This window comes from Leucopleurus acutus (genome assembly GCF_964270905.1).
Source record: "Leucopleurus acutus genome assembly, chromosome: 12".
NCBI classification, from domain to species: domain Eukaryota; kingdom Metazoa; phylum Chordata; class Mammalia; order Artiodactyla; family Delphinidae; genus Leucopleurus; species Leucopleurus acutus.
This window is the reverse complement of record NC_139154.1, coordinates 25,860,711-25,873,947: the sequence shown is the minus strand read 5'-3', so window position 1 is coordinate 25,873,947 and position 13,237 is coordinate 25,860,711. Positions and strand designations below refer to the sequence as shown.

General features: G+C 42.9%; 1 protein-coding gene across 2 annotated transcripts in view; it reads right to left on the bottom strand.

Annotated features, from left to right (window-relative positions):
• The window catches only part of RGPD4 (RANBP2 like and GRIP domain containing 4), a 53,762-nt gene extending 40,778 nt beyond the window's left edge, over nt 1–12,984 (bottom strand). For both annotated transcript variants that reach the window (XM_082851923.1, XM_082851925.1), the window contains exons 1-6: nt 12,830–12,984; nt 8,040–8,107; nt 6,640–6,751; nt 5,982–6,134; nt 1,654–1,884; nt 1,172–1,317 (exon numbers count right to left, since the gene is read on the bottom strand). In XM_082851923.1, the coding sequence (XP_082708049.1) occupies nt 1,172–1,317; nt 1,654–1,884; nt 5,982–6,134; nt 6,640–6,751; nt 8,040–8,107; nt 12,830–12,901 (782 nt within the window). In that variant the 5' untranslated portion in view covers nt 12,902–12,984. The remainder of the gene's footprint in view (nt 1–1,171; nt 1,318–1,653; nt 1,885–5,981; nt 6,135–6,639; nt 6,752–8,039; nt 8,108–12,829) is intronic.
• Nucleotides 12,985–13,237: the final 253 nt, after the last annotated feature.

Below are 13,237 nucleotides of genomic sequence, written 5' to 3'. Positions count from 1 at the left end.
TATTTGTAATCTATGTATTAATGCTTTTGAATCCCCCCGCCCCACCCCCAGTCCCTGGTGCCAAAAGGGTTGGGGACCACTGCCCTAGAGGGTCTTAACACCCCTCCTAGGGATCCATGAAGTTAAAATTATTTTTTAGTACTACTAAAAAATTGTCTCTTTCTCCTTTATTTCCTCATGTAACCAAGTTTTTAAGTATATAACCACACCAAAATCAAAAAAACATAAAAACCTAAATATTTTCTAAAATGACCTAAAAGTTCAATTTAGTTTTTTTTGGATACTCCCTTACCCTACCCATGTTAAGACACTAAGTACTTCCTCAGGAAAACTAACTCTACACTTCAGTGAAAAGAATTACTTTTCAGACAAATGGAGAGTGTAATAAACCAGGGAATGTCCAACTTTTCCTATAAAGGGCCACATACTAATGTGGCTTTGCAGGCACACCACCTCTGTCACAAGTGCTCAGCTCTACCACTGCAGTGTGTAAGCAGCCATAGATAACACATAACAACGAGCATGGCTGTGGCCAGGAAAACTTTATTCATACAATCAGGCTGTAAGCCTTGTTTGGCCCACAAGCTCTAGTCAACCCCTGCTCTAAACTAACACACAAATCCAAGTGATGTTTCTGTTCAGCGGAATTTATTTTAATCAAGTGGAGATACTGGTCCTCAAAATTAAAACGTGGAAAACAGAAAAACCATGTATTATATTTTAGTTATCTTGTTGCTAAGCTAAAACATTGCTTTCTGAAATATCAGTCACGTTAACAGCTTATACTAGAATATCTGACAAGAAGTTTATTCTCTGATTTTCAATCAAGATTGTATCATTTTTTTTGAAACAAAATATGGAACAGCAGTTAGAACATTCATTTTCAGGCTCAACTCTTTACTAAGTATGCCAAAACTAAATATTTAAATATAATTTAATAAAGCCTAAGCAGTAATACAGTTCTCTAGAAATCAAAGTCACACAAAACCAATTACAATATCCCCACAAAAGATAAGTAGTTCATTCTAAGTAGTTCATTATGTTAACTATTACCTTTGGATATATTACAGAAAAAATAATGCCATTAAGATGTTTAGACCAATGAACAGAATTACCACAAACAGAAAATCTGTAGCTGACACCGAAGTACTCTCTCTGTAGGTCAACATACCTCTCCAACAATTCCCTGCTCTCGTGCACATCTCTCGTGGACAGCGTGAGAAGCATAAGGTTAGCATAGGCTAGAAGTAAGTCCTGATTGGTTGCTCGCCAGTTACTTTTATCAGACTCCAAACACTGTGAAGATTCCAGATATTCCTATTTTGCAAAAAGAACTCCAAGTTACAAAACTTTATCATGTGTTACAAAACTGAGTGCTTTATGCCTACAAATTCCTTTGCCCATTCCTATGCTGTAAAACCATGTCGATTTTAAATCAGCCTATAAAAACACCAAAAAATATATAAACATATTTCTCATATTTATTTCTCCAATCCACCCATTATAAATTGAAATCATGGTAGCAAAAATCTCATTTCACAGCTGCTTTACATAAATGAAAGAAATTTAGGTCTTGGAAGGCAGCGCTTAAATACAAAGGGATATATGGTAACTGTCCATCAAGAAGTGTGAGACCCAACAGTTTTTACCTACCTTAAGGGTCTGTACAACACAGGAATTCCACTCTAAACTTGAACGCAAGACTATGTTTCTCTCTGCCTGGTGGCAGTGGGCCACAGCATCCTTCAGTCTATTGTTTGAGCGATACAGCTCTACTAGTCGGATGTTCATGTGCACATCATCAGGTCTTGCATAAAGTTCTGACTGAATCAAGTCGAAAAGTTTATTCCATCCATCTTCACCTTTACAATCTAAAAGCTGTTCCTATTTTTAAAGAACCGTTAATTAGAGAAACATCTGTGCAACTTTAAACACATCATGGCTCCTATGAGCATCATCCCACTGTGTCTGGCTTTAGTAAATTCCCACTCTACCTACCTCATTAGCCCCTCAGTCACTTCCAGCCCAGAAGCTAAACCTCAAGAAATGTACGTGGGGAGAAACACCTGGGATGACACAGCAGCAGTGGCTGCCCATGCTCACCTCAGAGTGTGCCAGGACGACCGGCCTGCGTCCCTACACACTCCGGTCACTACCAGACGCCTAGCCTCCCAGGAACCCTTGCACCAGGGTCCTCACCCTCAATGTGCTCTGCATCTCCCTAAGGCTGACTCATCTCTGCCCACTCTGCTCCCACTGTGGAGCTCCTACTGCTCTGCTATCTTCTCAAAGTCTTCACCTTCTGGCCTTTCTGAATGGAGTCCCATTCCAAGACAGCTGCCATCACTTCTCTGCTAGCCTACGCACAAGTAGAGGAGGTGGGGGTCTCCCAGCGTCACCACCACATCCCTGCTCCTAACTCTGTTTTCTAAAGGACTTGCTATCCGGCTACTCCTGCCAGTCCCCCCTCATTAGCAACTGGAATAGAACCGTCTTCCTTTATCCCTAACAACTGCCACTGTCAGTGGCAACTGAGAAGTGCAAAAGACACACAATAGCCTGGGCATTCTGCTCTTTAATGACCTCATCTCCAGTGCTCCACACTCCAGCCTCAGCCATCCATTTGGCCAAATCTGTATTTTGATCAAAGCGCTCAGACCACCACACCCTCTCATTTTCCCACCTCACAGAGGCTCACATACCCTCACTGCCACATCTCTTTGCCTCTACCACCTGAAAAGCTTTCAGTACACTGACATCACTAAGTTTTAATTTTCCATGAAATACACACATACACTTTCCTTCCATGTCAAGCTGAAATGCCACAGTCCCAACATCCACAATTACTCCTTACTTATAGATGCCTTCAATTAACTCTCTCCACCTTTCCTGGAGACCCCGCCACCTGCTTCCTCTGCGCCCATACATGAACAGATGAACAAGTGAGTGTAGGGCATTCGGGAATTTGGGAAATCACAAGCAAGCTAACTGATTTACTTTCATAATCTCAAACTGCCAAACTGGTAATGCCTAGAAAAAATAAAGCCCTATTTTACTTCTAATAAACTCACTTTCTCCATTCCCTGAAGAGTTCACTTCATACTCCTCTTTCCTCCAACTCTCACTTTCAACTTATGATCACACCTCATGCCCCGCAGAGAAAATGGAAGCCATCACCCCTAAGCTCCACTCGACCTTCCTGCACTCACCTCCCCACCCCGCCACCTCGCAGACCATGCTCGCCATTAGTGCCGTTTCTCCCTCACCAAGCTCTCTCCTCCTGGATCAGTTCCGTAACTTACACTTGGTGTGTCTATAACTGCAAAAAAGCCCTAGACTTCAATTATATGTGTAAAAATAAGTAAGTAAAAAATCAACACCATTATGGATGCTTTTCAAAAATTCTACTCTCGGGACTTCCCTGGTGACGCAGTAGTTAGGACTCCACGCTCCCAATGCAGGGGGCCCAGGTTTGATCCCTGGTCAGGGAACTAGATCCCACATGCATGCTGCAACTAAGAGTTCGCATGCCACAACTAAGGAGCCGGCGAGCTGCAACTAAAGGAGCCTGCCAGCCACAACTAAGGAGCCCATGAGCTGCAACTAAGACCCGGTGCAACCAAATAAGCAAATAAATAAGTATTAAAAAACAAAAATTCTGCTCCCATACCCAAGAGAAAATGCCCTCTCATTAATAATATTGAGTAGTTTTGTTCATTAAAGAAATGTCAAAAAGCTATTTACTGTAAGTCAGCCTTAAATTTTAGGAGAAATAGAATTACTTTGCTAGATAGCTACAAATCTCATGGATTTCTATCCAAAAGATGGGGGGGGGGAATCTGACATAAGATTTAGTTTTAGACAACACTGTCTTTAAAGAGTCATTAAAGGGAATCAGGATGCTTTAGAAACATTTAACTTTGGTTATACTGCAAGAAAAATAGTCCCCTCCCATTTATACATGGTCCATAATGTCACAATGGAATGGATTGTCATGGCCAATAAGGAAATTATGTTTGAGGCATAAAACAAAGATAATAAGGTAAAGAAATCTACACACTGAAACCTAACATTTTAGATTAATTTTGTTTGTTTGTTTTTGCAGCATGCGGGCCTCTCACTGTTGGGGCCTCTGCTGTTGCGGAGCACAGGCTCAGCGGCCATGGCTCACAGGCCTAGTCGCTCCGCGGCATGTGGGATCTTCCTGGACTGGGGCACGACCCGTGTCCCCTGCATCGGCAGGCGGACTCCCAACCACTGCGCCACCAGGGGAGCCCCTCGATTAATATTTAAAATCCAGGTGCCTATCACAGGGAGAAAAACTTAATGTTACTAGTATTTATCTCTAGGGGTTTTTAAAACACTTTTGATTTAAAAATCTGTGCACAATTGCTCATACCAGGTTTGTAATCGCTAAATACTGGAAACAACCGAAATTTCCCTCAAAAGTAAATGGTTAAACTGTGGAACACACCCATATGACGAAATACTACTCAGCAATAAAAGGAAGGAACCAACTACTGACTGATACACACAACCTGAATGGGTCTCAAGGGCACTGTACAGAATGAAAAAAGCCAACCTCAAAAGGTCACCCGATGCCTGATTCTATTTATACAACATTTTTAAATTACAAAATTATAAAGACAGAGAACAAATTCACAGTTGGCAGAAGTTAAGGACGATGGGAAGGAGAGGTGGATGTGACCACAGAAGGGCAAGCATGAAAGACGCCCTGTAGTGATGGGGCAGTTCTGTCTCTTGACTGCAGTGCTGGTTAAGCAAATTTACACACATGATGAGATGAACAAGAACTGAACACACACTGCACCAACGCCAAAATCCTCGTGTGATATTGTATTATAGTTACATTAAGAGGTAACCACTGGGGAGAGCTGGATGAAGTAAACTCAGGACCTCTCTGTGCAATCTTTACAACTCCCTGAGAAAAGTCTATAATTATTTCAAAATAAAAAAGTTAAAAAAATTCTATCGGAAACATGTATAAGTCGGGATGGAGGGGGTCCTGTTAAAAACAATGTACACTGGGACTTCCCTGGCGGTCCAGTGGTTAGGACTCAGCACTCTCACTGCCAGGGCCCAGGGTTCGATCCCTGGTCGGGGAACTAAGATCCTACAAGCCACCCAATATATTGGTTACAACCCAACATACACTTAAAATTCTGTTTGCCTAGTATATTTGGAAAGACTTTCTCCAGAAGAGTCACTCAGTAAACTATATTTTACTCAGTAAAGAAAAGCAAGCAGAATGAGTTAATATATTAGCAACAAGTTTCTATCATTTTTAGAAATTACCTATAATATGCTAGAGAAACTGTCTTTTAACTTTTGCTTGAAAACCTCACTATCCCATAACACAGTCCTTTCCAAATTTAGATAACAGTTCTTTAAAAACCTTATAACTCTGAACTGCCACCCTATGGGTAATTTTCACCCAATGAAGCAAAAATTTCATATCAGATAGAAGTCAGTTTAATTTTAGCTCCACCATCTAGCTAACAAACCGTAAAATCCCTAAAATATTAATCATTCCAAAGGGTAAATGAGATGCCATGTGTGAAGCAAACTCGTACCTAATGAAAAAGCATATTGTGATAATGTATGTACTGTGACATGGCTTCCACAATAAGTTAACGTCCATCACCTCACCCAGCTACAAATTACTTTCTCTTGTGATGAAAACTTTTAAGACCCCCTCTCAGCAACTTTCAAATGCACAGTGCAGTACTGTTCCCTATAGTCACAAGCTGTACTTCACATCCCCAGAACTTATTTATCTTATAACTGAAGGTTTGTACCCCTGTGACCCCCTTCACCCATTTCCCATACTCCCCATCCCCACACACACCGGTTTAAAGGTTACTACTGAAATCATTTAAACTCCAAATATTAGAAATAGCTGTGTCTTAAGTTTTCCCCAACTGCTTTTATTATATGCTTTCTTTTGCTTAATTTTTTACCTTTAGTTTATAAATTGCAGGACTTCCTGGAAAAAGTTTAGCTGCTCTTTCAACCCAGTATTTAGCTCTTCCATCACTAACATCATTTTTACAGAGCAATTCTGCAATCTTCAACACAAGATCTTTTTGTGTTGGGTTTAATTCCACTGAACGCTGATATCAAAAAAGAATTAAGAAATTAGTAGGATTCCTAAAGTCCATACACTCATACACAAGAATTAAAAATTTATCAAGTGACTCTATTAAAACTCTATTTCTAAATGACAGCATGTTATTTCAAGGCTATTAAAGTGTCTGCAAGTTTTCTGAAGATGAATTAAAAAAAATTATCTTTTTATTTGGTAAACGCAAAAAAGAAAAGGAAGAGAGGGAGGGAACCACACACATAAGAACAGCATTTCTGATCATGGTAAACTTGAAATTTATAGGTGTTAATCTTCTTTTACAATCGCTAATCTCTTAATGATAAAATACAGCATTCTTTGAGCTAAGAACTCCAAAATCTGTTTCAAGCTGTTTCACTTAATAGTACGATGATACCAGTGCTTGTTTTCAAGACATCCATAAAATATATGTGAATTATTTATTACATAAATTAACCTGGGCATTATGTGTGTTTGGCTATGCGAAGGCTATGTTTTAATCTTATATAGTTTACCTTGTAACATTCAACTGCTTTCTCTATGTTTTCCTCCACTTCATAAAGAAGGCCGAGAAATCTGTGAGCTTTGGGATCCCTTTCTTGTACGTTAATGTATGTAGATATATATCTGTTTAAAAATAACAATAATATAAAAACAATCTTTAAATTATCACATTTAGAACTGCATTTAACTGCTGAGAGAATATCTTAAGCCAAGCAACCACTAAACTAATTTATATTGTTATTCTAATTCTTGACTACCACTATTTAAAGTAGAATATGCAGATAACTGAAAAGCATCCACAGATAGAAATAATACTTAAACACAAACACATGTACAAAGTTGACAACATACTCATTTTACCATTAAATGGTACATTTACCAAATTTTTTTTTCTAGTGTTACCCATTCTTAAGAAATGAACACATAAATTACCTTTTTTCTATTATTACACTTTGGGAATAGCACTAAGTTTTGCACAGACATTAGAAAGTGATTACAATAAATCTTTAAACTATCATAATGCAAAACACTAAAGAGCAACAATTTCCAAATAACAACTAAGAGAACGTATTCACCTTTTAAACAAGAAAATAACATCTAACGGGACTGTACCCAGCTAAAACAGCACAGAAGAAAAATCACTCACTACACCACCAAATGCCGGTGACTTCCATTCTCTAACTCAAGTGACAACTAAAAATAAGCATATTCTAGGTCCAGTGAATGTTATCACAGGAGATATTAGACCAAAGATCAACACTGGAGGAAAAAGTGTCATATTAATAAGGAACAGGGTTAACAGGCCCAATGCTGCCAGTTAAATAAAGGCGCTAACACTTTCCTTATCAGAATTTTCATCTTCCCGTCAATGCCTTTAATAGCCTGCCTCCCTCAGAATTTCCAGCTTTAAGTCACTATAAATCAGGAAATCAGACCACCAAGCTTCTTGGCTCTATGGTGAGACAAAGCCTCCCAGGATCACCTATCCAGTCAATTAAAGATCTTTTACACAGCTATTCTCCTGCCCAGAAATTAGTTTAATTTTGTATTCATTGCCATTTTTTTCCAGCTGATAAAAGTAGCAGATATCTAACCAGGAAGAAATTAAGATATAGGCATGGTTCTCTTTTATTCTAACCCAGAACAATCTTTAGCGAAAATTTAATGCCAAACGAGTTCTTGCCCTGGGTGTAAATAAGCAGCAGACATGCAGAAAGTATCATTCTAGACTCAACCTGCAGATGGAATCCAGACTAGTTCTTATCACCAATCTGAGTGATGAATCCCTTATTTCCAGGACATACTTAGGAAGAACTGCTAAAAAAACGTGTATTTATCCATGTCAAAGAAGAACATGAAGTTAAAGCACCGGTTTTAGAAAATTAAGGCATGTTTACAGTTTGGTACTTACTTTTTAGCAAGATCATATTCTTTAGCTTCGTAATACAGCTTTGCAAAATAGAATCCTTTCATTGACTTCTAAAAAAAATTGAGAACTCTTTTATTTATCATATTTTGAATTCTGCATATTTTTCACAAGAGCTAAAATCTGTCCTAGCAAGGTTAATATTAATATATTTGATTTTTGTTCACTTAAAAGATTTAAAAAAAAACTGCCTGTAGAAATGCACATGTTCTAAAAGTCCTGAGTCCATGTTTTCTAATTTTTATGAAACAAAAAAATTAATTTAAGAACATCAAGACAAGATGACATCAGAAATTAAGAATTTATATCAGCAAGAAACCTTAGAAACCGTGTGGTGCCCCTCTCACTTTACAGATAAGTAAACAGACAGAAGCCCACTTTTCTAGGGGAGGAGAGGTATACGACAGACTTCACTTCTCCTGCCGTGTGTAAGCCTTTATGGGGAGAGTACCAAAGTACTTCAGACCCATTAAGGCACTGGGGATTCCCTGGTCCAGTTACTGACCGCTCCACAGATCATTATTCTACACTCAAGGAGCTAAAGAGGCAGAAATAAAAATTGAACTCTTCTGGTAATAATCCAAGTCCACACCCTGGCTCTTTTATTTCTATAAGCTCCAAAGTCCAGCCTGCTGAGACACACCAGATGATGTTACACACATGTGACAGAAGTACACAGCCATCAAGCATCTTATTTTTGAAAGCTATATAAGGACACAAAAACAAAAATCAACATATACTAAGTGAAAAAGCAGCCTACAAAGCAATGTTTTCTTTTACTGATTTTATTCCTAAATATACAGGTGTTAGATTTGTTTGCTGTGCCTGCTATTCACCAGGCACCATTCTGGGCACTGGGGAATGGGCAGGAAATTAAGTCTCTGTCTTCATGCACAAAGGCTGCAGTTCAGGAAGGGTGACAAGCACAGAGGCAGGAGAGAGTGCTATTTTACAGTATTTCACCAATTATGTACAGTGCCCTGCATCTTCACAAGGCTACAATCAGATTCAGCCCATGAAGCACAGGCACCCTATCGCTGTGCCTGTCCAACTGGCAAAGCCCCAGGAGTCGGTCTTAAGTCCTCTTCCCTCTCAGAGCATCTCATCTGGGATACATAATCCATCTCACCCATGACTACGCTGACTCTCAAATGTGTATCTCTGGCTCTCAGCTCTCCTGAGCTCTACACTTATGTGTAAAATATTAAGACCTGTCAGTTCTACCTTCTGTGTTACCTCAATCCATCCATTTTTCTGCATCTCTACTGCTACTACCAAAGTACAAGCCTGCTATGATCTCTCTCTGGGACTACCAAAACGACTAATTCCTTCCTGTTTCCCTCCCAAAATTAATTCGCCAAAACATAAGACAAACCACACTGTGCCTTTCTTTAAAATTTTAAATCCTTTTACGCCTTTCATTACATTTTGAAGATACCCATATTTCTCACCAAAGACTAGCATGACGTGGCACCTGCCCAGCTCTACAACTTTACTTCATCTGCCCCTTGCATACTATGGTCTAGCCTGTGACTAAAACCAGAATGCATCTCTCCAACTGGGGCAGCCGTGGGGAGTCTCACTGCTTAATTTAAACAAAGGCAACTGTAGGTATTGATGTGATGTGATTTCTGCCCAGTACATTCAATGTCAGGGTAAAGAAATTCAATGAAGGTAGTAAATAAACGGCAGAGTAACTATGAGTCTCTTAAGGTAGTCAGATGCCTTATCATCTAATGAGAGATTTACGAATTAACGACCAAGATTCTCACTAACCTAGTCAAACAACAGCTAAGGGGCAATGACTTGAAAGGATCGACTGACAAGGAGGACCATGTTAAGCATGACTCACGTCTGGCACATAAACAGATATGAAAAGTAGAGTGAGTGGAAAGCCCTCAGTGCCACTCACCTCCCTCCCCTCTATACCTTGGGGAGGCAGAGCTGGGTCCAGTACACCTGCCAAAAGCATAACACAAGTATATCCATCACATTAAAAGTGCAAAAGAAATAAACCACAAGATCATCTCAAATGCCACCAAAAGAAAAAAGCATGTGACAATATCCAACACCCGGGCTTCCCTGGTGGCACAGTGGATAAGAATCCACCTGCCAACGCAGGGGACACAGGTTTGAGCCCTGGTCCGGGAAGATCCCACATGCCGCAGAACAAATAGGCCCGTGCGCCACAACTGCTGAGCCTGCGCTCTAGAGCCCGCGAGCCACAACTACTGAGCCCGCATGCCTAGAGCCCGCGCTCCGCAACAAGAGAAGCCACCGCAATGAGAAGCCCACACACCCCAACAAAGAGTAGCCCCTGCTCGCTGCAACTACAGAAAGCCCGCACGCAACAACGAAGACCCAATGCAGCCAAAAATAAATAAATTAATTTTTTTTAAAAAAAGGAATACATCGTAGGAAATTAAACCAACCAAAAAAATAGAGCAATTATTATTTACTCTAGGAAAAATAAAACTACACAATAAAGGTGACTTGAATGCAAAAATATTTACCTTACAGTAATTATATAAACACTAGATATTCACTTAACTAAAATTTACAAGAACAGAACTGAAAAAAGGAAGGGAAAAGTAAATACATCTGTGGACCGGTCTGGAGGAGAGGTGAAAGCCAGTAGAAAGTGTCTAAAATGAGGAAAAGGAGATAAAGAAATAAAAGTACAGTCGACCCTTGAACAAAGCAAGGGTTAGGGGCACTGACCCTCTACCCAGTTCAAGATCCACATATACATACAGTCAGCCCTCTGTATACACACTCGGTTCCTCCATACCCAAGTTTCCACATCCTAAGAGTCAACCAACCGTGGATCGCATAGTACTCTAGCACATATTTATTGAAAATAAACCCACATTTAAGTGGACCTGTGCTGTTCAAACCCGTGTTGTTCAAGGGTCAACTGTACATATGTATGTTATTCAGAAGTATGAAATACAGATGTTAAGGGTAGAACAAACACCTAAGAGCTGTCAAGTTGCCTCTAAGGAGCAGGAAATCAGGGGTGTGGAATAAAAAGCCAACTAGACAGAAAACTAGGAAAACTAAATAGAAGCCATCTGGAAAAAAAATTGAAGAAACGTTAAGTGACATTTTCAACAAGAACAAAAACACATGTAAAGGAGTAGAAAATGGCAGAACAAAAGATGAGGTGAACAAATGAAAGCACACTGGAAGCCTGGGAAGATGGGAGGCTATGGACCCATCACAGCACCTAGAACTTGGACATCCTAGAAAGCCTGGTCTGTTCACACATGGCCAGTCTCTGCCAAACTGGGTACCAAGTAGATACCAATCTCTTCCTACTCTTCACAGCTGCTGTCTCTGCTCACTCCACCATCTCCCGCCCAACCTGTCCACAGCACCCTGTTCTGTCATTTCACTGAGACCCAAATTTTCAGAATTACTGTCACATGTTCCAAAGTTACGCACTTGCTAGTCAATATTCCACTGAAGGCCCCAGGTTCTAAAATCAATGATTTCTCCTTGTCTGAAGAAAAACATCTGCTCAAAATACTCTTTATAAATGTAAAAGAGGTGAGAGTAATAACCAACCCTTAAAGTTTTGTCCCCACTCTTATTTATTTGACAGAAAAGTTCCTTAGTTCAGAGAACATTCTAACTCCTGTCTAGACAGTGGTTCTTACTCTTTTGAGACCCAGGGTCCCCACTCAGAATTTCATACAAGCTCTCAACTTGCTTTAGAAAAAAAAGTTACACCGTCTTCAGGGGTACAGAAACGCTCAGTGAGCTTCCGGCTCAGGCTCTGGTCCCACATTTGCATTCATGAGTACGCCAGCAGGTGGGAATTGCAGTCTGCGTGTGAGCACCCGGTCCCCTCCTCCGGAGGGGTGGGCTGTCCGCCACTCCACTGGCCCTAAGAGAAACTAAGCCACACCCACTGCCAATCCTGCCGAGCCACCTGTGTCCCCAGGACAAGCATCTTGCATCTCTCCAGGTCGCAATACCCACAGCGTCGTCGGCAGTAACACCACACACACCTAGTGCGTGGCTAAAGACACAATTACGGCGCCATTAGATTCCTGACTGTCGCTCGGTTTTCGGCTTTTAACTTCCTCATGCACCTTCATTCGCACAGGCCCCTGCCCAGGACGCCTGGAACGACCGTCCCTCTCACAGCCACATCCGAGGGCTCAGCAAACGCGCCGAGCACGGCCCTCAGTGTCTAACGAAGACCCTCCTAAAGCTCCTGTCAGCACCCTAACGCCGCCCTACTGCTGAAGCAAGCTGCACTGACCTCAAACCCCACAGCGCGTGCGGGGCAGAGCTGCATTCGACCCCGGACAGCGACCAGGGATCCGACCAGCGACTGGCGGACCCACGGTGCACCCAGCTCGCTATCTGCCTCCAGGGAGGAAAAGCACCCCGAGAGGCGCCGCCGGAAGGCCACAAAATCTGCCCCGGGCACAAGGCCCGGGGGGAAATTCAGACCCCACCAGGCTCCGCTGAAAAACAAAATGCCGGTAAAAGCAGCTGTGAGCAGCGGCGGGGCGGCCGGGCCTCGGCGCGGGGCCCGGGCCGTGGGCGCAGCGGGGCCGCCTCCCTGGCCGCCCGGGCGCCGGGGACGAAGAGGAGAGGAAGTGGAGGAGGAAAGAAAGAAGGAGAAGGAAGAGAAAGCGCCAACGCCGCCGCCCGCCCCGCCGCCTCCCCGCCCCCTGGCCGCCGGCCGCGCCTCAGCGCGAACCATGGCGCCGCCGCCCACGGGCCCGCCTGGAGGCCGCGCGCCCCGGCCCGCTCACCTCCCGGAGAGACGGGGCGGAGCCCTGCACCGAGGCGATATACCGCTCCACGTCGGCCTTGTTGCGCCTCATAGCGCCGCCGACCAGGGTTCGCGCGCGGGACGCCAGCGCCTGGGCCGCAGCGGCTGCGGTCTCGGGAGCGCGGCGCCCAAAGGTCCGTGACGCAGCGCCGTCGCCGGCAAGAGCCCGACGCGCCTGCGAGTGTGCGTGCGTGCGTGTCGCGTCAGCCCTGTGCGCCGCGCAGGCCCGTGGGCGCCGGCGCGCGGAGGTGACTGCGCTTGCGCGGCGCGGAAATGAGAAGCTCGCGGGCTGTGTGACGCGGCGGAAAGTGCATAGCGACTACGTGGGCCGCGAGAAGCAGCGTCCGTGAATAGCCCGCCCCACAGGCGCTGGAGGCGGACGGGGTGT